Genomic DNA, 25704 nt, shown 5'->3' on the forward strand with positions numbered 1-25704 from the left:
AACATGTCTATGAAAATGATTAGTCCAAACCAATCAGCATGTGTCTATATCAGAAGATTTTTCGTTTTCTCGACCAATCCTATAACCCATATAGGAATATATGCCAATTCTGAATGCATTAAAGTTAAGATTGTGCAGTCAAACATGGCTTTGTAATAGTGGGGTTAAGTGTACTTTTAACTGATGTAACAACTTAAACAGAAGAAGTAATAAACATATGAATCTCCTTGAAGATTTTTACAGTCGAGATGTATTTGGTTCATTTTTTTCTTTGATACATTAATTTGTTCAAGAATCAAACGACGTACTTGTCTGCATGAACATTTGAATATGGCTAATGGCGATGGTTTTCATTTTTTCGCAGCTAGATGACGGCATCGCATCGTATGCAAGTATAAATGAGGTATAAAACATGGGCGGGTCACCTTGATGGGCTGAATGGATTCAAATTAGAAAGGCCAAAACATTGTCGCAATATCAGGTTTCATTTTAACCTAAATTACCACCCCATGCAAATGGGATGATATTCAGTCACCAAATTATATTGAAACAATTGATCTTTAAAATTGCATGTAGTTGATAGAGGTACAAATTTGCTAAGTTGTTCTTCTTTTTGAAAGCTACAAATTTGCAGAGTTAAACTGCTTTTTAGCTCCAAAATTGTAATGGGACTGCTAGCTGGAATTACAGTTTTGTATAGTACACTTTTTTTATTCAAATTATTGAATGTAATTAGTATTTAAATTTGCTTTAGGGTAGAGCTTTTAATAAATTTCATTATAACACCCCTTTTGAATTTTGTTCCTAGAATATCTCCAGTTTAATTTGTGAAAAACAAACCCATATATTAAAATTAATCATCTTCCCATAAATTTTCAATTTTAAACTACATACAAGTCTTAATTTTTTTTTTACTTATTACATAATTTTTATCTCCATAACTCTAAACTCTTGTAATGTTCTCAAAAAATAAATTAAAATTTAAAATACAAATACAAATTATGACATGGGAGTGTAAAAAGTTGTCAGAAGAATAATATTTTATTTACGTATATAATTGAATTTACATTCAAATTAAGAAATGAATCAATTTCTCTTTGATTATTTAAGTAATTTCAAGTAAGGGGGGTAACTTTTCTTTAAAGACAAGTAATACCCTGATTTTCTTTAAACCTGTGGCCCAAAAGTACCCATTAGGCCCCAGGGCCCAATGGCTACACGTACAGAAGCCCATCAGGCCCTTTAAGCTCGCATAAGCAAGCCTCGCCGAGCCAAACTCTTAATCCAACATGAGTTCAAACATAAAGGACGTTGAAAGAAGAGACTCAGAGATTGGATTAGCATTACCCCAACAACAGGGGAGGGAAACCAAACTCCAAAAAAGTCAATTGAGCTTCGAATCATTAACAAAATATGAACGAATTGACTCAATGGACCCTTTCCTTTCCGCTCTCCGACCCTTTGAACTATTGAGAGTTCAATTCCCCAGATTCTTAGCACTTTTTTCTGTCCTTTCTTTAAATTCTGATAGCGTTACTGAAGGCACAATCAATCTTCGACAAATATCAGAGTGATTTTCTCAAATAACAATCCCGGCCCCATTCACCATACCTCGTTCCAAATTTTGTAACCGTATCTGCTAGAAAAAACTTTGGTAACAAGGAGACGCCCAAGTAGATAAAAAAAATACGAGTCAATTATTTTCTAAACCTGAAGTCAAAAAAGAGGGAAAATATGGTAAAAGCACCGGCATTTGCAACACTGTTGGCCCACAAAATCCAAAAGATTTTTGACACGAACGTGTGTAAATAGATAATTAATTTTTTAATTGAGTCAAAAGATCCATGATGTCGTTTTATAAAGCTTATTAGGTTCCTAGTAATTAATTAATCGATTTAGTCAATGTAAGGATTCTTTCGTTCATTCACTTATTCAATCAACCTACTTCTTTGTATGTGCCTTGCAGCTGTTTCCCTTGAATTGAGATTGTTGTTCCAATTATTTTAATCCCATTAGAGTTTTAATAATAATAACGCATTGATTAGATTCAATTCCCTTATTAGTTCCCCTTTCCTAAGAAGTGGGATTTTGACACGTTTTCCCGTAGTTGTATACTAAAACAAAAGATCCCATGACGGTTTTGATTTAGTATTTGTATTGAACGTGAGAATTGTAACAATGTATCGTAGATTTAAAATTTGATCTCGATAGAACTCTAAATTATGAGAAATTCTAAAATATATCAGAGATAATTTAACTAATTAATGCATGTATGACCTATATTATATAGTACCTATGATGTTTTTTAAAATTTCTCTTAAATTATATAACTATCCATATTTAGATTAATGATTACATATTGTAACTAATAAAAAATTATTTATCGTCAAGAGCTCAACACAATATGGTACGAGTAGTAATAGGCGAATAAATTGCACCTTACTATAGAATATTCTATTATAGATTACGATAATTAATGCTGTGATGTCCATACCCTACCAAAGATTATACTGTTTTTTTTTCGTTAATGTACATAGTGTTATATTTATTAAAGCTAGGAAGCATTACTGTCGGTGGACAAAAGGTTTTTTTTCCTTCATTCATTGAACGACAATCATGATGAATTAAAAGTAATTGAACTTAGTTTGGTCATTAAATTTAAATATTGTTCACAGAAGATTATCTAAAATGACGGTAGTGTTAGATCAAGAGTTATTAAGTGTTGATCATTATAATTTTCAGTGTCGAAAGACAGATTTTTAAAAAATAAGAAGGATTCAAGAATCTTTTTCACACATAAAAATATCCTAAAAATTGAAAGAGAAACAAACAAATTTTGTATGACAAAACATTTTCGATTTGAACACATGGAATTGGACTTACGAAGCAAGAAAATGACCACAAAAGGAAACAAGAAAGAGTGGGGAGACAATGACTTCTCCATACCAGTCAAATTAAAATAAAAAGAATCGATTAACGCGGAAACCGTAGAAGTATTTGTATGCAGCTAGCAGAGAAAAATCACCAAATTTTAAAATGATTCTCCATGAGATCGACTTTATATGGTTTCGGTTACAGGTTCTAAAATTTTCTATTACAGAATTGTAGTGTACCGTAATCTACAGTTTAGACACTATCAATGACCAATTTTTTTTTCCTTGACTTTTTCCAACTATTTAACGATGCCTGGAGTACGATATAGTTGAACCACTATTACAGATCCCAATTAATGGGTTATGTAACCAAAAATTTAAGATTTATACATCGAATTGACGAAAAATTTAAGACTAATAACGGAAAATCAAAGAAATTATAGCATATGTGACTTATGTATATGCAAGCTTGTCTCAACGATGATGTAATGATTTTTTATTTTTTATTTTTTATTTTTTACTTTTCTTTTTCATGAATGGTGAGGAATTTTATTAAAAGAAAGCACTACGTCATGAAAATTCGTATTTGGGGCAACCCTGGTAGTCCTCACGTAGAATTTTACGCAAGAAAACAGGTGGTATACTCTAATAAGTATAAAAAGAACAAATACTACCCGTATTAGCTAAAGTGTGCGCAATATAATTATCCTAAGAATAAATACGAAGACACTGAAATTCCATTCAATTAATCATGCTCTTACCATTCAACCACTGAAGACAACATTGATGTTGTTGTTGTTGTTGAAATATTACACAATTTCTTTCTTCTTTTTTTTTAACGAAAGTTGTAGCCTTCGAAGATCCAGCTGTTTTCATTACTCTATAAGCCAACATGTGGATTTGAGTTGGAGCCAAATAACGCCAACATTTACATTTAATCGAGTAGTGTTGTGACCACTAATTCTAAATAATTAATAATCCTTTTACGAAACTACAAGCCCCCATTTAATATTTTTGGTGGCTCTGGATATTTTAGAAACTGTACCTTTTTCTTTTCTTTTTTTTATCCTAGGTAGATTAGACTTTATGAAGAAAGAACTGTTTGGTTGAATGGAACTTGGAAATATATTTTATAATTTTGAAATCAAGAATCTCTGTTATGATGTTTATGTTAAAAATGAATTTTTTGTCATTTTTTAAAGGTGATTGTCAGTTTTCTCCCTACTAAAGTTAATATATAATATTTACGTTCTTACTATTTTCATAATATTCATTAAAGAGTAATGATACAGTCACAAACTCTTGTACAATTATATTTTGTACAAACTGACGTGGCATTAATTCATTGGTTGAATGAAAATATAAATTAATAAAAACAAATCATGTGGGCTAAGTGATATTTAATTCAACCAATCTTATCATGCCACATCAGTTTGTACAAAATAAATTTGTACAAAATAAATTTGTACAAGAGTTTGTGGCGGTATCATTACTCTTCATTAAATCCCCTCCCCCCAACAGCAAATTTTATAGACCTTTATTTTCTAATAGAATTTTATTCATATTTACTATAAATTAAATTAAATCATATAAGTAGAAACTGGAATAAGAAATATTTCAGTATCAAAATTAATAAATATATTTAGCTATGAATAAAAAATTAATAATAAGATATTTTTATTTTATTTTTGTTATTTAAAAAAATTATTCTTATATATATATATAATATTCCCAATATAAATTATTGAGCAATTAACCTATTTAGCTCTCTTTTCCTTTAAATTTTTTCTGCCAAGGAGCTTTAAGAGTATTATGAAAACAATAGATGGTAAATTGTATATACTTAAAATAGAATAAATTTCTTTATCTTTTGTGTTATACTTATACTTATAATTCTTCTTTCCAAAAATAAGTGAGCTTTTTTTTTGGGAGGGGGGGGGGGTGATATGCTTGAAAATACAATGCAGAATATGTTTTTGGATTGTAATCTTAAGTTTTTAATTATCAACTTCCAAGATTCAAAATGCATCCAAAATCTGTAAGAGTTAGACCTATTAATTGGGAACAATTTACAATGATTAGTTAATTAGTATGTTCTTTTTATATTGCTAAAAACAATAATCTTAGAATATTTCCTAATTATTATTGATGTTTGAACTATATAATTTATGTATCTGAACATGGTTTATAAAACAATAACAAATAATTTAAAGGAAGATTGACATTTAACAAATTTTCGGGTTTGTATCTCTTACTTTCTTATAATATTCATAATACTATCTTATTTCATTGTCGTCAAAACTTTAATAAAGGGATAAAAAAATGACTAAGATAAGTTTTCAGTAAAAGACTTAACATTGAAAAGCAAACGAATATTATGAAAATTGTAAGAGGTAATTTGCACAAGTTGAGAACCATAAAAAGAGAAGTGTGAATCTCCCTAAATTCAAAGAAATATATGATAGTAAACGTGACTTTATGATTGATGTTTAGACAATAATAAAATTATACATCACGGCACAAGCGTGTGGTGGATTAAATAATTTTATAAAATTATCTTGATTTAGTGAATCACACGTACATGAAGGAAAAAGAGTTCTAATAATAGCTTCTAGCTAGCTACCAATGGTGGGAAGAGAGAAAATTGATTGTCACATCATAGGTATGCGTAACCAGTTAAAAATGCACCACTATGGTTGGTTCAAGTAAAATATGGCTTATTATTAATTTTTAATTATAATTACAAATTACAATACTATTGATATTTTACGATCATAAAGTTATTCATATTAGTTAACATTATTTTTGTTATAACACAACCTAAATTACTAGTATTATGGTAAGAAGAAATTTACTCCCATTTTAAGGAGAATACTACATTACTACTCTCATTTAAGAAAAACTTAGTGGATGTAAATTATTATAATCTTTGAAGTTGAAATTTAGTATAGATTTTTTCATATTTATGTTAAAAGCTAGGAAGTGTATTGTAGATGAAGAAATCACATTTATCCTTCTACGGTAAATTTTGAAAATAATTATAATGCACGGAATATAATGGGTGACTAAATATAACTAGGGTCCTTGGTGGTAAAAGTAAGAATATTAGAGACTCAAGTGTTATTTTCCCTTTAGAATAGCTTAATGTTTAAAGTTAAATTTTATCGAATATTTATTTTCAAAGGTTAAAATAATGGGTAAAAACTCATTTAGTCCCTATATTTTAAGATTAGTGTCTATTTAGTCCCTTTATTTTTTAAAAATATCTCGAAACATCCATGCCATTAAAATATTAATACCCTTACCGTTACTTTTTATTTATTTTGGCTTACTTTTACAATATTACCCTTTTATAATAATTTTTTTGGACATTAATAAAAAGAAAACTATTAAATTACTAATTTAATCCTAAAAATAAAAAATGATATTAATTTTTTGGCAAGCACCATTTGCACACTTAGTAGTTTGCATACAATTTTTGACAATTTAATTTTTGACAATTAAAAATTAATATAATTTTTTAGGGTTAAATTGGTAATATAATTATTTTCGTTTTATTAATGTCCAAATAAAAAAATTATTATAAAAGGATAATATTGTAAAAGTAAGCCAAAAAAAATAAAAAGTAATGGTAGCGGTATCAATACTTTAACGGCATGGATGTTTCGAGACATTTTAAAAAATATAGGGTCTAAATGGACACTAATATTAAAATATAAGGACTAAACAGACTTTTACCCTTAAAATAATCAATAATACAATGGTTGCTCGTTTAAGATACTTAGGGTTTTTTTTTTTTTTTTACTTAATGACTTAATTAGTTTAATTTCAATAAGTTAACTTATTAAGTTTTTTTTGAACTTAATGATTTTTTTTTTTTTTGGTACAAGGGGAGCCTAAACAAAACAAGAAAAAGCAGTCCCTAGTCCATCATTGAACAAACAATAATGCACGCCTATGGGAGGAGAATGAAAAATATGGCACCCAAGTGGGAGATCGAGAGCCATTCCAGCAAGGAAGTCGGCAGCAAAATTCGCCTCTCTGTACACATGCTTCACTGATATCTGCCAATCTTTGTTAAGTAAATCTTTGATGCCCCATAACAAAGATGAAATACCAATGCGGTTTGCTTCGAAGGTATTCAGGAGTTGTGCGATCTCCAAATTATCCACCTCAACTTGCAGGAAGCGAAAACCATGCTCCCAAGCTATTTTTAAACCTTGGTACAATCCCCACAACTCAGCTTCCATAATGGAACAACTACCCAAATTCATTAAGTCAATTTTTGTAAATCTTTAGTCATTAAGTTATTTAGTCAATTTTTTAAACTTTTTGCTTAATCTAAAAAGTTTGAATGGTGTCATTAAAAGATATTCTCTAAAATATCCCTATCTAATTAATTAATTTTTATACTTATCTAAATAAAATTAAATAATTAGCGTTATCACTCATCTTTGTAGCTTGAAATAATACCATGGTAAGACTATTATTATTTTTATCATTTTGTTTTCTTTATAATTTTTTATGACCCTTTTTCAAATAAAACATCATAAACAACAATAAATTGATTTGCATATACTAATTTAGAATATTAAGGGGTTGGGTTCGATCGAACATAATTATATAACGATAATATATTATCTTATTTATAGTCTTTAAGATGTTTGTTGTTTATTTAACATTTATAATTTATAAGGGCACACGTGTAAAAATATTAATTTTTTGATTTATTTTAAATTAAAAAATAAACAATTTAATACTTATTGTTAGTAATTCAGAGAAAAAACCAAACATATCATTTAAATTTAGATATTCAACTCTATTCAAAATTCAAACTAATTTAAATCTATTCATATTAAAAAAAAAATACCTTAATTTATGTCTCAATGTGTCACCAATCATTTATTTTTATGCGTATTGCATTAATTGATTCTTTAAAAGCAGTCTATTAAATTCTTGAGGATAACTAGGACTTGCAATTAAAAAAACTTCCAATAATATTTAAACCACTACAAAACAATTTATGTTATAATTATATCTAGAAATTTAATACTCTTGTTTGGGAGTAAAACTTCTCACAATAATTTTTAACAATACTACCTTTTTTTGGCGCAATTATTCGAATTGTTCTATAAATAGGTCCAATTCAAGTACAATCCTGTCAGATCCCCACTAAGAATGTCTGTATTGAAATTTAAAGGATAAAAGTTGAATCAAGAACTCGTATCTTACTCAATGGGAATTGAGGACTTTATTGATCCAATCAAAAATAGTCATTAAGGTGATTCTTTAGTCTTACCGACGGTGGAAGAAAAAATTATTCTTTTAGATTTGTTTTTGGGTGGTTGGTACAAGCTAATTGTAGGATAAGATGTTCTATTTCTAAACAGTAGATAATAATAATAATAATAAGATCCCCACTAAGAACAGTACGTGTATGGGATCCACATACTATTTATGTGGGGGGAATGTATCTTATATACATGTAAGATAGGGATTGCCTAATAATAATAATAATAATAAGACAGTGTTTGAAGCAAAGATTTAAAGAATTTTAATATTTGAAGTGATTAAAAAAAAAGATCGAATCATAGAAATGAGGAAAAAAAGAACGTGATTTACACCTACTTACCATTTAAAGAAGATTATACCATACATACATTCTGGCATATTACTTTAAACAAAATTCCGAGTAATAATTTACTAAGTGAAAATACTCCCCTTATAATGAGTGATAATATTAAGTGGTAATATCTAGCTTACAACTTTAATATTATCTATAATAAGTTGTAAAATTTTGTCTCCTATTCAGATGTTCACTATATAGTGGGCACATGGTGGCAAGATCATCTTCCCAAAAATCATTACCCTGATCAAACTAAATTTTGTACTTGAAGAAACTCTATCTCTCTAAATTAATTTTCAATACTGAATCTTTTAAGGTCAAGGGTCCACAAGGACCAAGGGTCTATGAGGACCTGCCTCTAGATAAATTTAATACTCTGTCACTCTAAATATTAAAACGGCTTTTCTGGTCATAAAATTTTAAAAAATGGCTTCTGGAAGTTAGGATTGCCTCTTGTTAACCCTATGTTTCACTTATGATTTGAATCTGCCCAGTAGAGGCTAGATTAAGTTCATAATTGCATCGTTGGACACAGTCCAAATTTTGTATGTTCATGTTGGATATTTTATAGAACATTTCCAATATACTATTATGATGGTATATGATGAGTTATAAAAGAAAGAATTCAATTATCTTATTTATTTCAACCATTTTTTAAGTTATTTTCTTGAATCAGTAACCAAAATTTATTTTGATTAGTGGCTGTTCTGAATGCTGGCAATATCGCGTCTCTCATGGTTTTGGTAATAAAACCCCCTAGAAGTGAGATTTAAAAATAAAAAAAAAGGTGGTAGGCACATTCTCACCTCAATCTTAAGATTTAAGACTTGAGTTCTGTTATATGTATTGATATTATATAGATTGATTTTCTTTTAAATATTTAAAAATAGGTTTTTCTTATTTTAAACTCGGATATTTACACTAAACCATCACATCACATGACTGATTCAAAAAGTTTCTATAGATATAATTATACATATCAGTAAATTGGTTAAAAGAAAAGAACGGTATCTATTAGTTGCAATCAATGATTATAGTTTTCTGTACAAGAGTAAGAAGGTTCTTAAAAATCTTTTGATGATAATTTTGTATATCAACATATCAAGCTACATAATTTTTTTTAAAACTTTTTTCTTATTAAAAAAATGATAGAAGATGGATAATGTTTAAATCAATTTTTTTTTAATTACCATAATCTTTTTTTAAGATTCGAACGTAGATGACGGACTAAAGAAAACGGCTTAAAATTCAAATGGAGTAGTCCAGGTCCTGGGGCCTTTGGTCGAAGTTACTTTTAAAAAAATATAATCTTGACATATCTTTACTAAGATTAATTCCCCCTAGATTTCAGTACAATTTTATTTTAATCTTGACATATCTAGGATTACGTCACCTTGACAATATTTAAATCTTCGTTATATTTGTCTCTGAGTCAGCCATGGCTTTTCTCCTTTCAAACAACTACAATTAGTGAAAACTCAACAATAAGTTAAAATTTTCAGAATCAGCCATGGATAATGTTAATTTGTGGGTCCAGATAAATATATAGTTATACAAACATGAAACCGCGTTCGTAAATAGGAAACACAATGTTTTCCAAATCCATTTTCTCTGTCTTTGAGCAACAATTCTTCCCTCAATTCACAAACCTGGAACGTTTTAATTGGTTCATTCTTGCAACAAAATATTAATGACTTTTTAAACCCAGTGATGACGATCATTCTTCCTTCTTTTTATTTATTTATTTTTTCTTTCTGATCACTTAGGCAACTGCCTGGAAGCTTGCTTCTAGCAAGATCAAATCTATCCACCATTATAAATAGGCTATATAACACTTGTAACTTGATCACACATCTACTTCCAAAAGCACGTTTTTCCCCAAGAAATCACTTCCTGAAACTATATATAATTCTACTGCATGGATGCAAAATCTCTCAACAGTTTTCATGGAGGCACGTCTTCGAGTTACCGTGGAGTTCGAAAGAGGAAATGGGGCAAATGGGTGTCCGAAATTCGTGAGCCTGGTACAAAAAGTAGAATCTGGCTTGGAAGCTTTGAAACAGCTGAAATGGCAGCAGCTGCTTATGACGTTGCAGCTTTACATTTCAGGGGCCGTGAAGCTCGTTTAAATTTCCCGGAATTGGTAACTTCACTCCCCAAGCCTGCTAGTTCAAATGCCGAGGATATTCGGATGGCTGCTCATGAAGCAGCTCTGAGGCTTAGAAACACTTCTGCAGGAAGTACTTCCGAAGAAGCTGGCGGTGGAAGCACTTCTGGTGGAAGCAGTTTGGGTCCCGTTACCGTCAGGCTTTCGCCGAGTCAAATTCAGGCTATCAATGATTCAACAATGGATTCTCCGAAGATGTGGATGGATCAAATGGCTGAGGAGCTGATGTTGGAGCAAAATATGATGTTCTCAAATGAATTTGAAGGTGACGAGTGGAACGATATGCAAAGCGACTCCCTTTGGGACCCTTAGGTAATTTTCATCTTAAATAAAGAAATAAAAACCCAACACTATAGCTATATAATGATACACATAATTAACGAGTTTTCTAGTGCGGATATCTGAATTTTTAATGGTAATTAAAAATTCAATTTTTTATACAAGGAGTTCATCAGAAAAACTAAAATTAACGTTTGACAAATCAAAATTCATATATATATATTTTTTCTATCTAATGAACTCTTTGTATAACTGTTAATTTTAATAAAATAATAATATCCGTTTTAGAGAATTTTTAAATAAATAACAGCAGTGTTTGTGATATTATTTTAACCAAGAGTTTTAATCTCTATCAGTAACTTAATGATGATTGGTGTTCCGTGTTCAAGCATTCAGTGGCAGATTTTTTTTTTTTTTCAAAGTAAGGGTCAATTAAAGAATTTAATGGGTTTATTCAATGGTTCATCTAAAAGAAAAGAAGAGCCAGAAATGAAGGACACTTGTCAGTTCAGTGCAAGAGGGGGAAGTTTTTGGAGGGTCCCAATATTATTTAAGCATTTGTCCGTTTGATATTTTGTAATTAAGAATTGTTTTAGTGGGTGAAACGTGGGGAGAGAGGGAGCAAAGAACACAAATCTTTGTTTCATTTGTTTGGGTGTTGTTTTTAAAGTATTGGAAGCGTGTGGATTTTCTTTCATTTTTCTTATTGGATTATAGATTTTATGTACTGCTAAGCATATTGATTGACATGAAGGAATGAAATATTATTATGATTGTTTATTGTTCTCTGTTCCTCATGATTCTATGACCCGTTATTAAATATTTGAATCGTGGTGGTGGGATTTTAATTTGTTTCAGGTTCTTTTTCTCCCTCAGTTGCAACAAATAACAACCGTTCACCATAACCAAGCTGTTTCATTATACTTTATAATGAAAATTTGTACAGCTTGATTTTCTAAAATGTTGGCGGTGGAACTGACCCAATTAATTAACTCATAATTAATCGGAAATACCTCCTTTTCTCATAATTAAATCAGTGGAAATAGAACAATTGCAATTCAAGGCAATAAAATCAAATCAACAATCAATCACTAGCGGTGAAATTGTTAGTGCATTAGTATGTTGGCATCATTGTTGACCACGTTTTAAGTCTTCGATATAATAGCTCATTTCCATATAACTCGCTATAAATTTTGTTGTATCTAAAAGTTGTCTATGTAGCTTGGTCATATATGGAGTTTACATGTATTATTTCTTGTATTTTGTTGCAACTGAAGCTGCTAACAAAGTTTCGTACGATTTAGAGTTACGGTTCAAAGAAAAGTATTGGTGGAGTCTATAAAAGCACGAGGAGTTTATTTAACCACATCGCTCTTGGTTCATAATAAAATGATGTAAATAATTGTTCTAACAAATTGGCAGCTCATATAGCAGCCAATGATAATATAAATTTAAAATCAAAGCACTAAGAATGTAAAGAACGAAATACGAATCATATCCTTGAATATGGGAGAAAATGGAATTCAAATCATCATCAAGTCATCCTATTGAATCTTAAAACCCTAACCCTAAATTATCACTAAGTGATGGACACATTCAAATTTTTCTCTATTTGAGGCTATCTTTTCTCATGTATTTAAGGCGTACGTTAAAACAACATTCGGTGTCACTTCTGTACTGAGTCAAGCAATATAAGAGCTTTTCTCTGCGCCAAGCAGAGCTTTCCACCAACCACACTTTATACACAAATCATTCATCTATCATCCATTAACTCCATAATTTCCATCAAGAAAAGAAAAAAGGAAAGAAAAAATCCCAAAACCTAGCCATTGCGTCAGCCATAGGTGGTGCCATGTTAGGACGGGGGGCTCAACCCCCTCTTACTTTTTAAAATTTACAAATTTAATTTAATATTTATCTCATTTATCATCAAAGTCCCTATTAAAATTTAAAAATAACCAAAATATTAAGTATTTTTCTTTAAATTCCAACCCACAAAGAAATTTTTATTTTGAGATTCGTTGCACGCTAACTCTCCTCACACAAAAAAAAAAAATGTATCTTATTGAGTTTATCAAAATGATTTTTCTTCAATGAATCTTATGACACTTAAAATCCAATTTGATATTTACATTACATATGTGGGTTCTAATAACAAATTTTCAAAATTGAAAGAGATTGATAGGCTAACAAGAAAAATAGTTGATACTAAAAAAGATAAATTGTATTCGTTAATTTATTTATTGATATCATTAGTATTGGTTTTACTAGTTGTCATGATTACAATAGTAAAATGCATTTTCAACAATGGATTTTGTGAAAAATCGTCTATGAAATCATATTAGAGATTAATGATTGAGTAATATTATTGTTGCACATGTAGAAAAATATTTATTTTTTATTCTTGATGATAAGTTTATGTTTTAACGTTTTTAACATATAAAAATACGTCGAGATCAATTATAAATATATTGAATGTATTAATGATTTTTTATTTTTAATATTTGTTACTTATTGACCTTTTTAGATTACATTATTATTTAAACTTAGCCTCTGCTAAGATAAATTTCTGGCACCGCCACTGGCGTCAGCCACCTCCCCAAGCTCTGATGTTAATTTTCCATCGTGATTTTGTCGGTCTCCACCATCATCAAAATCAACAAAATCTAGCTGACACGCTTAGTCTATCGCTCCTTGGATCTATCACCGTGGCCATAGAAACCACCACCAATAGCCGCCAATCACGTTCTCTCTACTCCTAAGTTTTTCACACTGAAAATTTGATTAATCCACTCGATGTCACTTCAATGTTTTACTAGTTAAGCTAATTAGCACCTACATTGTGGTGCATTATCACACAGATATTGGATGTCATCGCCGTTTATTATTTTGTTAACAAACGACATGACATCCACTTGGTAAATATAAAGACAACATGTCATCCACTTGATAAATAAAAAGATGACATGTTATTATTTTCATTCATGCTACCAACATGTGTGACATTTCACTTCTTCTTTTTTGGGTTGGACGCCATGACGTATCGTTTTTTCTTGGAAATCGAGGCATCATCTATAAAGTTAAATTCTAAATGATATTAACAAAAATAAGAGATTGTTCTTCTTTAAGAATTACATGGAATAATAATATAACATAATATAGCATTGTGGGGGGTTTAAACCACTTCCCTCACAATTGTGAGGGAGTGCCTCTAGCCACTAGGCCAAAGGCCAAGTGACCAAACACATCCTTAGTTAATTATTGTCTTTAATATTAATTTTATCTACTATAATAGTAACAATAATAATGATAAAATTAAAATGATGATGATGATGATAAATAATAATAATAATAATAATAATAATGACAATAACAACAACAACAACAATAATAAATATTAAAAATATTTTAATCGGCACACAAGTATTGAATGCCATTGCCGTTTATTGTTTTGTCAACAGATGACATTCCATCCACTGATTAAATATGAAGACGACATGTCATCGTTATCTTCACACAACCGACATGTGTAAATAGTATACGTCGATGCATACTCTAGATGACACATCATTTATGCTTTCATTATAAATGACATGTCACTTTTATTATTATCGGTCAGATGCCATGACATTATTCCTATTTATTAGGAAACACTGCATTATCTACAAAAGATGAATGTCAAATGATTTTAATAAAAGTAAGAGATTGTTTGTTTTAATAGTTACATGGAATAATAATATAATATAATACAATATTATTAAATAAAATAGTATCATAAGATAATCTATTTTCATAATTTATTTATTATAATAAATATTAAAATATATTTAATGCCTCAACTGAGGCAAAAGTTGGCTCGTATTACATAAATCTGAGTGCAACTTGCACTCGAGTTTGTCTAATGCATCATTTTAGCGCATTGTGGTGCATTCTAATAGTAACAACAATAATAATGAAAATAATATTGCACCACTATCCAACTTCCAAAACTTCAAAATATAGGTAAGTAATAAATTAATGTGAATAGTAATATAATACAACATAATAGTATGTTTCAAACACACCCTTAGTTAATTATTGTCTTTAGTATTATTATTATTATTATTATTACTACTAATAATAATGATAATAACAATTATAATAATAATATTATTAAAAATATTTTAGTTGGCACACTTTTATTGGATGATATTGTTGTTTATCATTTTGTCAACAAATGACATACCATCCAGAAAGTAAATAGAGAGACAACATGTCCTCGTAATTCACATAAACGACATGCATAAATAGTTTGCGTCTTTATCATTCTCGATGATTGATTTAAAGAATTAGATGAGGGTTACTAAAATTTTCTACAAGATTCAAACCTTACTCCAAGATATATTTTTCTTTCCCTTAGATTGTTTCGTCAACACGAAAATCCACAAAATTTGTGTTAAAAAAAATTAATTGTTAAGAGTTCAATACATCTAATAATTAAAGTTTAATTAAATCTAACATAAATTTAATGTCTAAAGCACTTTGAGGTCCATCTTTGTGGGTTATGGAAGGTAAAATGGAAAAATGCACAACATAACAAAGTGTGTGTAGTGGAAATATGAGATTGATGACTAATATTAAATTGTAATAGCAACTATCTATGATATGCAAAGTGTCTAATTAAGCATTATTTTATTTTCTCGTGAAATGCTACCTTAAAACTACCTAGGTACCTTAGAAATACCAAAATTAATATATTTTCAGAATTTTCGTTACACTTCATTAGGTATTAGTTACACTTTTAAAATTTACATTGCCCTTCTCAAATTGCTGGCTGATGTTGCAACTAATTATCTAACCACTAGCCAGAGAGTGTAATCACCATAATGTATTGGTTATATAATCATACTGTATGATTTCTACTTACACAGTTGGAGGTGTGTCAAAGGATCACACAAGCTGTGTCTAAGCCGAGTGATCTGAAGTTGGTTGGGCCTATGTTCTCAGACCCCACAAGTTATGGATTTGTAATATTGCCTGATATCTCTCCCCCAGTTAAAATATGCTAAAACAAATGCGTGTGAATAAGATTTACAATTATAAATTTAAATATTTCGGAGCTTGATGGGCCCTGACCTAGATATATCTACAATCCGTTGTTCCAATTTAATTATACAATTTTAAAAAGTGATGGCTTACAATTACATATATAGTATGTAAGGATCGATTGGTTGAAATAATTACAAGGTGTCCATGATTATTTCCAGTAACTGCTATTATTTTTTAATAAATTTCTTCATACCATACAAGCCTTCATATGAGATTGTATAAGAAATTAAGTACAAAACCTTATAAATATATCATTATTTAATTATTTTCAGGTGTTAAGAGTCCTCATTTTTTAAAATATAGATTCAGGGTTTCACAACGTTGTTAAAGATTTTTACAATATTATAAGATGTTGAAAAATCATTTTGAAACATCTTAAAAGTCTCTGTGAAATCTCAAATCCGCATTTTAAAAAATACTGACACTAGAGAAGGATTCTATTATTATTAATTTAAATATGAGTTGTGTTAGGACAAAAAATTAGTTACATTGTACAAACATTTATGCAAACTGATGTAGCACAACATAAAATATTATAAAAATAAATCATACGGTGAAATAGTATTTTGTAAATCCAATCCATTATACTGTAGTTGTAATGCCACATTAACCTATACATAATGACATAAGTTTCTAACAACTTTGACTGTTTGACAAAAATGAACAAAATATTATAAATTAATACAGTAGGTATGGGTCGTGGGTACGTGTGTATGACTTTTTAAGTACAGGCAGAAGAGATACCGTAGTCAACCGGCTGCCGCCGGTGACCGTACGTGTGTAGGACTGTACGGTGTGCCACGGCAGCTGGCATGGCTGGCAGGCGGTGCTATAAATCTGAAAAGGTAAAAATAAATTCAAAGCTGATTTAGAAAGTGTGCCATGAAATGAATGGAGGGCACAACTACTTTTCGTACTTGAAGCTTGTTTTGCTTTGTACGCATTAGCTTGATCCAGCTAGATGGATGGCTGTTTCTACTAAATCGTCTCTCAGTTTGACCAAAACAGTGAAATGTCATATTTCTTGAGTCTTCTAGACCAACCACATGATTTTCTTTTGGGATTATAATTATTTATTTTGGTTTGTTATGGGTAAAAAAATAATGTCATTTTTGAACACTTATAATCAAGTGAGCGTTAATGGTTAAAAAAATAATTAATTAATGGTTCTAATTGTTTTAATTTTTTTCATGTGTCCGCACAATAGCTCTAAATAGGCCCTATAAGTAGGATTGGCAATGGAACCATATAGGACATGATTTGTCAATTTCAGTCTCGTCCCGTATATGCAAATGGAATAAACAAAAAATGCCTCATTCCCATCCTTTTATTTTTATGGGACAAAAATTTATTCTAGTCCCGTCCTATTAAATATTCTATCTCATTCCATTATCTTGAACAGTCCCAAATGTAAATAAATAAATTCTAACTTTTTTCTTTAAGAATCGTCATAATTCAATATAGCAAAAATCTTGAAGAAATATAAAGTAGAGTAATCAAATAATAGTTTTATATTTGACTACATACATGTTCGAATATAATTTTATGCTAATTTTTTTAATTGCCTATTTGTTTCCATTGCACATTAATATTAAGACTTATGCTTCAAAAACTATAGATTTGAACAGTAACTAACTTCAGCCATGTTAAAACACCCAATACTTCAATAATATAATAATAAACCAAACCAACAGAGTTGGCAATGGGATGAGATGGGTATGGGATTTGCCAATCTTGGTTCTGTCCTATTTATACAAATGGGATAAAAAAAATATTACACTCCTGTCCTTTTTATTTTTTTGGGATAAAAGTATGTCCCAATCTCATTCCAAACGGGATGTGATCCTCCAATAGAAAAAATTGCCATCCTCACCTATAAGCCGCCCAAAAACTATTATGATCGCGATTATCGGATTGTAGATTGTCCTAATGAGACAAAATGTAATCACAAGTGTTTATCTTCCTAATGATAAAAAAACAAAAATGTTGAAATTCACAAAGTAAAAAAAGACATTTTATATGACATACTTTGTTAGGGCATTTAGCACATTGGATTTCTAGTTCAAATTATTTTCTTACACGTCTTAACAAAATCTACATATTTTAAATTTGTTTTTGAACTGCAAATTTCTTACCCATATGCTAAATAGTAATTAATAAATTCATGAATACCTACTCAAAACTTTCTTGGCCGGTGTGCAATCCCACAATAAACGTAGTAGAGATATCACATATAATCTAAATATTTAAACTTTAGCATAACAATTACAAATAAAAAAAAAAAAACTATTTCTTATGAGTTGAAACGAATTGAAGGTCCAAATCGTGACTAAAATTATAATCAAGATGATTGTTAGTTTCCATACTAAAATCAATATATACCACTTATTTTCTTAATATTTTCATAATAGCTAATAAATCCTAACAGCATAATTTCATAGTACTAGCCTTATTTTTAAATATATTTTTATTCATTTTTATTATAAATTCAATAAATCATATCAATGAAAATTAAAATAAAAAGTTTAATTACTAAAAATAAGAAAAAAAATGTCTCAATGTGAATAAAAAATTAATAATAAGACATTTGTCTTATTTTTTTTATTTTGCATAATATTTTCCTTATCATAGATATATGTTTTATATTCTCACGATAAATTATCAAGCAAATGACCCATTTACCTCTCTTTTCCTTTAAATTTTTTTATATCAAAAGGGGTTTTTGGTTATTTTAAAAACTCCAAGGGGATATGTGGTATATATTAATTTCAGTAGGAAAAATTGATAATCTCCCTTATAATTAATCTAAATTTTTGTATATATAAATATTATTATGGTGGGATTTTCACATTGCTGTGTGTGGATACATTCTTTTTGGTTGGTATATGATTGCGTTGGATTTATTTTAGACTTGGAAATGATAGTGATTTGCAATCGCGCCTGATGTGTGTATTTGGATGCAAGGCGCACAAACGTATCTAGAATGACCTAGAAAAACTCATGTTATAACTTTGATCGATGTTGACTCTGTGGAACGTAGAACATGAGTTCAAACAGTAATAGATCCTGCTATAAATAATAGTGTATAAGCATAGTAGGATAGCAAATAATAGAGAATCGTTGGGTATAGGTGATGTCCTAGGGTTTGATATAGTGGTAAGCATGTGAAGACAAATTGACGAAATTGATCCTAAAGATTGAATCTAAAGCAAAGTTTCTCCAAAAACTGTAATTGTGGTGTTTAGAGGATGGTTTTTTGAGTGAATTGCAATTTAAAAAGACTTTAGTGTGTAAAGCAAGCTACAATAGTATTTTTCTTGGGGTTTAAGGTATGATTTTTTGGGTTTTTGGATGTCTAATCAAGAATTAGGGTTTGTTCTTGGTTAGGGAATTGGTTGTGTTGATGGTAGAATGATAATGTCTATTGGTTCAATTTTCTTATGGGCAAAGGAATGGAAACGAGGAATGGGGATTACATATTTTAGATTGGAAAAAAAAAAGAATGGTTGCAAAGATTGTTGTTTTAAGGGTTTTTTTTTTTTTTGAGGTAATCAATATGAAAAAGTTGATGGATGAATGACAGATGCCTAATAGTAATAGAGGTCTCTTTTTTTACTGTCTTTAGATAAACCCTAGCCTTTTAAGTTATGAAATTGGGTCATTATAAGATTCCCCTAATCTTAATGCTATAAGGTAGGGATTTAAGGTTGTAATTGTGATTTTTTTTCCCTTCTATAATGTGGGTAAAGAATCACTTTTTGTAATAGAAAGGATTTATGTTCTTGAAAAGGTTGAATTACTATTGCTTAGTCGTCAACCTATCTACCTAGTAGGGGTAGGTTGAGTGCTTGGGGATTCAAATCTAATGATGAGCTAATATGTGATCAACTCTTGATAATCTTCTACCCATGTGTATGTATAACAATATACAATAAAATTTAATTAGTTTTATATTCTTATCTAATAACTACCAATTGTATCTTTCTAAAAGGTTAACAAAAAGATCAGCTAAGTATTGAATCCAAATCTAGCGTTTGGATGCAATTAGGGTTTGCAAGAGATATTCTAAAAGATTTTCCTAATTTACCTGTAACTTGCCCAAGTATTGGATGACCTTGTAGTGAAAATAAAGCGTACGCCTTAAGTTTTATACGGATTTGTGCCTTTTAAGCTTGTTGGTTCTCCATTAACCTATTCCACACGCATTCGCTTATAACCTAATGTCAACCAAGTGGGTTTATCTAAAGGTTCAATGTCTTGGGAGTTATTAGAATGTATTTGTAACATCCAAATCACAACCCGTAGTGATTGCCTTAACATAGTAGCTTGGGTCCGTCGTGAAAAACAATGCCTTGTAGGTTGAATCAGGCCTTTGGACCTAGGAGAGATTGCTAGCTTTCCCCCTACTGAAATCAATAAATACCAATTGTCTCCTACCATTTTCATAATATCCAATAACTTCCCTATCACAAAAAAAAAAAAAAATGAAAAGAAAATAGGGATAAATGGATCATTTGATTAATGTTCAATCTTAGTAATATAAAATATATATTTATCATAAAAAAAAATTAAAAATAAACAAACGTAAATGAAAAATATGTTATTATTATTTTTTTATTCACACTAAAAACTTTATTTCTTATTTTTATTAGCTAATTTTTTTTATTTTAGTTTCAATTTATATGGTTTACTTAACTTATTATATATATGACTAAAATTGTATTTCAGATAAAGGTAATATTATGAAATTATGGTTCAAGAAAGTTATGGAGAATTATGAAAACAATATGGAGATAAATGTTAAATATTAACTACGGTAAGCAAAAACCGACAATCTCCTTAGACCTAATGGCAATTTTTAAATAACAACAAATATATGATAACATGACTAATATTGTCTATTAAGATCAACGAATCAATGGTACTTATTCAGTAGAAAAAACAAATTATAAATTATATTTTAGGGTTGAATAGGAAACCTTTTGGGGGAATAAGCAATAACACTAAAAAATTGATGCGGCTAATTAAAAATTACGCTTGTAATCTCTATAATGGGGTCCGTGCAAAATACTAAGTTGAAAAAGAACAGGACCAGGAGACCGAGTCCACTGCTTACCGGCACATGTCGGTATTCCGCGTTTATGAACAGAAAGCCTTGTGCCCTTATCAATCAACACCCAATAGAATATGGGCAATTGGGCACAATTATTGCTTTACATTAATTTTTTAATAATTAAAAAAATAATGAATTCTATTTACATCATCAGTGGAAGAAAAGTATGTGAGGGTACTCTTCTTGTATTATTAAGCTGTATTATGATACAGCCTTTGAGTATGGGATCCCCAACTATTTTGCTGCACTTATTAGTAATAAAAATATGTGCATATACGACGCTATCTATCAATTTAATGCTTAATTCCATAGAAAAGTATTACATACTTTGCAAATATTTCTGAGCGACAGAGATCAACTTCGCTCACTATTAATTTTTTTTTTAAAAAAATCCGTAGTGTCCGAAAAACTATTCAAAATGGTGATTGGGCACAGTCAAAACGGCATCGTTTTAACCATGCCTTGTTCGTACAGAATTTCCTACGAATTTGTTTGAGGACTATACTACAGTAATTGAATTATTCTAGTATGTAACAAAACGTGGGACGTGATGATGTGATTGCATCATTTAAAACCTAAAAAAATAATGTGCATACACACATGCACGCAATGCCAGCATGCTCGCACAACCGTACTTACTACGAAGCTCACTTCACTTCCAACCACGATCGACTTATTCACAAATAAAGAAGCACTTTTGCTTACACCACAACCACCTCTATAAATAGCCATCAAATCTCAAAGCCCCCTCGAAGTCCAAAAGCACTTCTGATTACAACACAAAGTACACATTACACGACTCCATGGAAACTAATCAAGTCGTCACCAAGCAATCGGCTTTCAGAGGAGTCCGAATGAGAAAATGGGGCAAGTGGGTGTCCGAAATTCGGCAGCCGGGAACCAAAACGAGAATCTGGCTCGGGAGCTACGAGACCCCCGAGATGGCCGCCGCAGCCTACGACGTGGCCGCATTGCACTTCCGGGGACGCAGTGGGGCCCATCTCAACTTCCCCGAGCTCGCGGACACTCTCCCGAGGCCAGCCAGCTCGAAACCTGAAGACGTTCAGCTTGCAGCTCAGGAAGCAGCATTGAGTTTCAGGAAACCGATTGCTGAGAACTGTAGTCTGGGTCCCGTTAGGATTGGACTCTCGCCGAGTCAAATCCAGGCTATCAATGAGTCGCCGTTGGATTCGCCAAAGATGTGGATGGAATTGGCCGCCGGAACGTTTTGGTCGCCGGAGCAAATGCTTTTGTACGACGGTATTGATGAAGTTTGTGAGTGGGGAAATTATGATATGCAGGTTGAGTCCATATGGGATTAATTTATGGTTTATAGATAATATATGGCCAATAAACTTTAATCACACATTAAAATAGGGAAAAATTATTTTATAGTCTTGACAAAAAATTTCAATCAATTTAGCACATGTCACTCTTGGGTGGTAAATGAGTTGTGTTTTAGTATAACTCAATCTGGTGCAAAAGGATTTTGTATTTTCTTTCACCCACATTTTTTTTGCATCTCTAATTTATATGTAGTGAGATGATGTTTCTCCATTTACATGGTATTTCTTTTCCATTTTGAATGTATTTGAAGTTGTTTCGACAATAATTACTTAAAGCTCATGTTAGTTCTTACCAAATATATCTGAAGATAAAAGAAAATTCCTTCCATTTATGTTTAAAATCTATTAACTGATATACAATTTAATTTGATCAATTCAAGCTTACAACGAAAATTCACTCTCTGAGGTTTTATGGCTTATATGTCCTTCCAATTCTAGTAATTTAATTCTTTTTTATTTTAATTTTCAGGTGTAAAATTCATTATATTCTTTATTATATGGCATTTTATCTATACATCCAAAAAATACCTATATAATGATTACTGAATTAGAAGAAAAATAATAATTATTCCAGCAACATACTTCAAGTTTAAATATTAAAATGATTAATCATATTACCTAGATTTGACACACTACTCACTTGGGGTTAGACAAGATGTCTTTACCTGTAGATTAATAAAAAGAAATGAAAATACATCTGGAGGGGACATGAACAAATACCTCTAAGCTAAAAAATAATAAAACAAATAAAAGCAACATAAAATAGAAGAATGCAACAACCCAAAAGAAATAAATAAGCACATAGCTCAACAAAAAATTATCACGAAGGAAAAGCTAATGGAGAGAATGCCTCTTGTGATACTTAAGACTAGTGACCAAAGTAAAGGTAAGCTCAAGCCCCTCAGTACCTTCGGGCTCAGACAAAAAGTAAGCATTAGCCACATGATTTTCGTCAGAACTAAAATCATGATCATAATGAAAAGGAGAATCTCCGCAGAGTGTGAATTTAAACCCACAACCATATATTTTTTTTTTTTTTGTAAATGTTTGTTTAATCCCTACATTTTTTACTTAATTAAGTACTTGTTTAATTCTTCATTAAAATATCCTTACACTTAAAGTATGTTGTATTGTTACCCTTTTTTTTATTTTTGCAATAATATTCTTACAACAATATTCTTAACATTAATTACTTTATCCTTACAAAAGTTAATTTTTGCAAATCAACCAATAATTATTATTAGTAAATTAACTACTAAATATCAATATGAAATAACTAGTATTTTTTGTACCCATGTAACAATTTACTAACAATTTTTTATAAATAAATTAATATAAGCCAACTTAGAATAATGTTCAATATGCTTGCAATAATCTTACTAATAATTATTTTATAGAAAATAATGTTACAAATTAATCTTAAAAGTAAAATAATAACATAAAAATTTGGACAAACTTTTATGTTACTTTTAAGACTATGTTGATAAATTATCTTTTTTTTTTCCTTTCATTAGTATCGACAAAAATATTGTTGTAAGGGTATTATTATAAAAGGAAACAAAAAATAAGGGTAGGAGTATAATATATTTAACAACAGGAATGTCTTGAGATATATTTTTAAATATAGAGATCAAATTGATATTTAAGTTAAAATAAGAACTAAATGAACATTTACCATGAATGAACATTTCAAAAACATAAAATTAAAATAAACAAACAAATGAAGTAGAGGGTCTTTGCAATGGGAGTTTGACCATGCAGATTTCTATTAGACCAGATCGTTATGTCAAAAAATTCTAAATTAAATGAAAGTCGTATCAAGTTATAATTTTTCTAATCGATCAACTAATCGCACAGACCAAAAAAGATTTTCATGCATTAATTGGAAAAATTAAGTTTTTGGTGAATCTAGAGCAATATTCACCTACCAAATCAGTATCTTTCTATAGCTGGCGGCCTAGTTAATAAATAATTAGGAGACCATGCTCTTCCATGGATTTCGTTATGCTAGCCAACCAGATAAAAATATACAGCATGAAAATGATGTATGTCAAATTTTTCCATAGAAACTTCTAATTAAGTTTTCATTTATTGTTCTTTGTATATTAAATTTTATTTGAACAAGCTCTGAATATGGTTGTTACATGCTGGAATTAAAATTCATTTATTATCTAATTAGCAAATTAATTTGTATCTCTCATTATTTGAACTATCCTAGGTTTATAATGACCTAGGAGTATTTGACGCATCCGCCTTCAAACAATGCGTGTATCAGCTGCATGACAATATTATTAGCATGTAAAATATTATACTTGCAATGTATAATGTTGTAGTAAACGCATTAAAAGTCAAATGCAATTTAGTGCTTTATTTTTAATTGATTAAATTAAAAAAATAACTGTACTAAAATTATATTTCACGATTTAAGAACCTCTCATATTCTTCAAATCCCACAAAAGTCTTTTTCAACACCGCCCAAAGCTAAAATTGACCCTACTAAACGTGACTTTGGTTCTGTCAAGTGTCAGTCGAAGTAAAAGACTAAAACCAATTAAAAGACCAAAAAGCGTTTGCTTTTCTTGGGTGAAGTGATTGAAATGTTTGTTAGATACCTAGATTAATTAAAGCAGCGTGTGGCTGTTTATGAAATAATGGCCAAGAGCTGTCTAGACCCACAAGAAATCCAATATATAGTGGACATGGCTACCGTGCAGAAGCTGCAAGTAACAGCTTCGAACTTTCCCATTTCCATCACCTTGCATTGGGACCTCTTTGTCTCTCCTCTAGCACCCGTGGAAGGTCCCCATTGGCTGCTTTTACTTACAGAAGCCGTAACATAGACTTCTCCCTAATATATAATACCTTTTCAATTCTTCTTAAGATGATTTTAGTTTTATTTTTAAATTTTCTTTTTTTTTTCCCTATTACTCGAACACTGCCTCCTCGTATATATTTAAAAAGGGAGCCCTTTTAGACAACAATATGCTTCGAAAGTTGTTTTTAGAGATTTTTTGAATCTCAATGAGTATTCACCCTTACTATGCATTTCATTATTTTATACAAATTAAAATTTAGCGTTCGTGCTAAACTTTTTATAATCTTCTATGTATTTGTAACAATGTACGATTAATATTTAATTGCATATTATTTTTTTATTTAAGAACTACTAATCACAAAATTATAAAACCTTAACACAAAATTTAACTTAACAT

General features: G+C 30.0%; 2 protein-coding genes across 2 annotated transcripts; both read left to right on the top strand.

Moving 5' to 3' along the window:
- Positions 1-10417: 10417 nt before the first annotated feature.
- On the top strand, positions 10418-10978 carry LOC18046195 (ethylene-responsive transcription factor ERF021). The gene has a single exon (XM_024189741.1). It carries the CDS (start codon positions 10418-10420, stop codon positions 10976-10978), a length of 561 nt encoding a protein of 186 aa, XP_024045509.1.
- Positions 10979-21917: 10939 nt separating this feature from the next.
- On the top strand, positions 21918-22544 carry LOC18046196 (ethylene-responsive transcription factor ERF022). The gene has a single exon (XM_006441583.2). The coding sequence runs from the start codon at positions 21950-21952 to the stop codon at positions 22466-22468; it is 519 nt and encodes a 172-aa protein (XP_006441646.1). The 5' UTR covers positions 21918-21949; the 3' UTR covers positions 22469-22544.
- The last annotated feature ends 3160 nt before the right edge of the window (positions 22545-25704 follow it).

Source organism: Citrus clementina, unplaced genomic scaffold (genome assembly GCF_000493195.1).
Source record: "Citrus clementina cultivar Clemenules unplaced genomic scaffold, Citrus_clementina_v1.0 scaffold_3, whole genome shotgun sequence".
NCBI lineage: Eukaryota > Viridiplantae > Streptophyta > Magnoliopsida > Sapindales > Rutaceae > Citrus > Citrus x clementina.

Excerpts from the sequence above, each read along its gene's own strand:
- LOC18046195 (XM_024189741.1), top strand. The coding sequence starts at position 10,418 with ATGGATGCAAAATCTCTCAACAGTTTTCATGGAGGCACGTCTTCGAGT.
- LOC18046196 (XM_006441583.2), top strand. The coding sequence starts at position 21,950 with ATGGAAACTAATCAAGTCGTCACCAAGCAATCGGCTTTCAGAGGAGTC.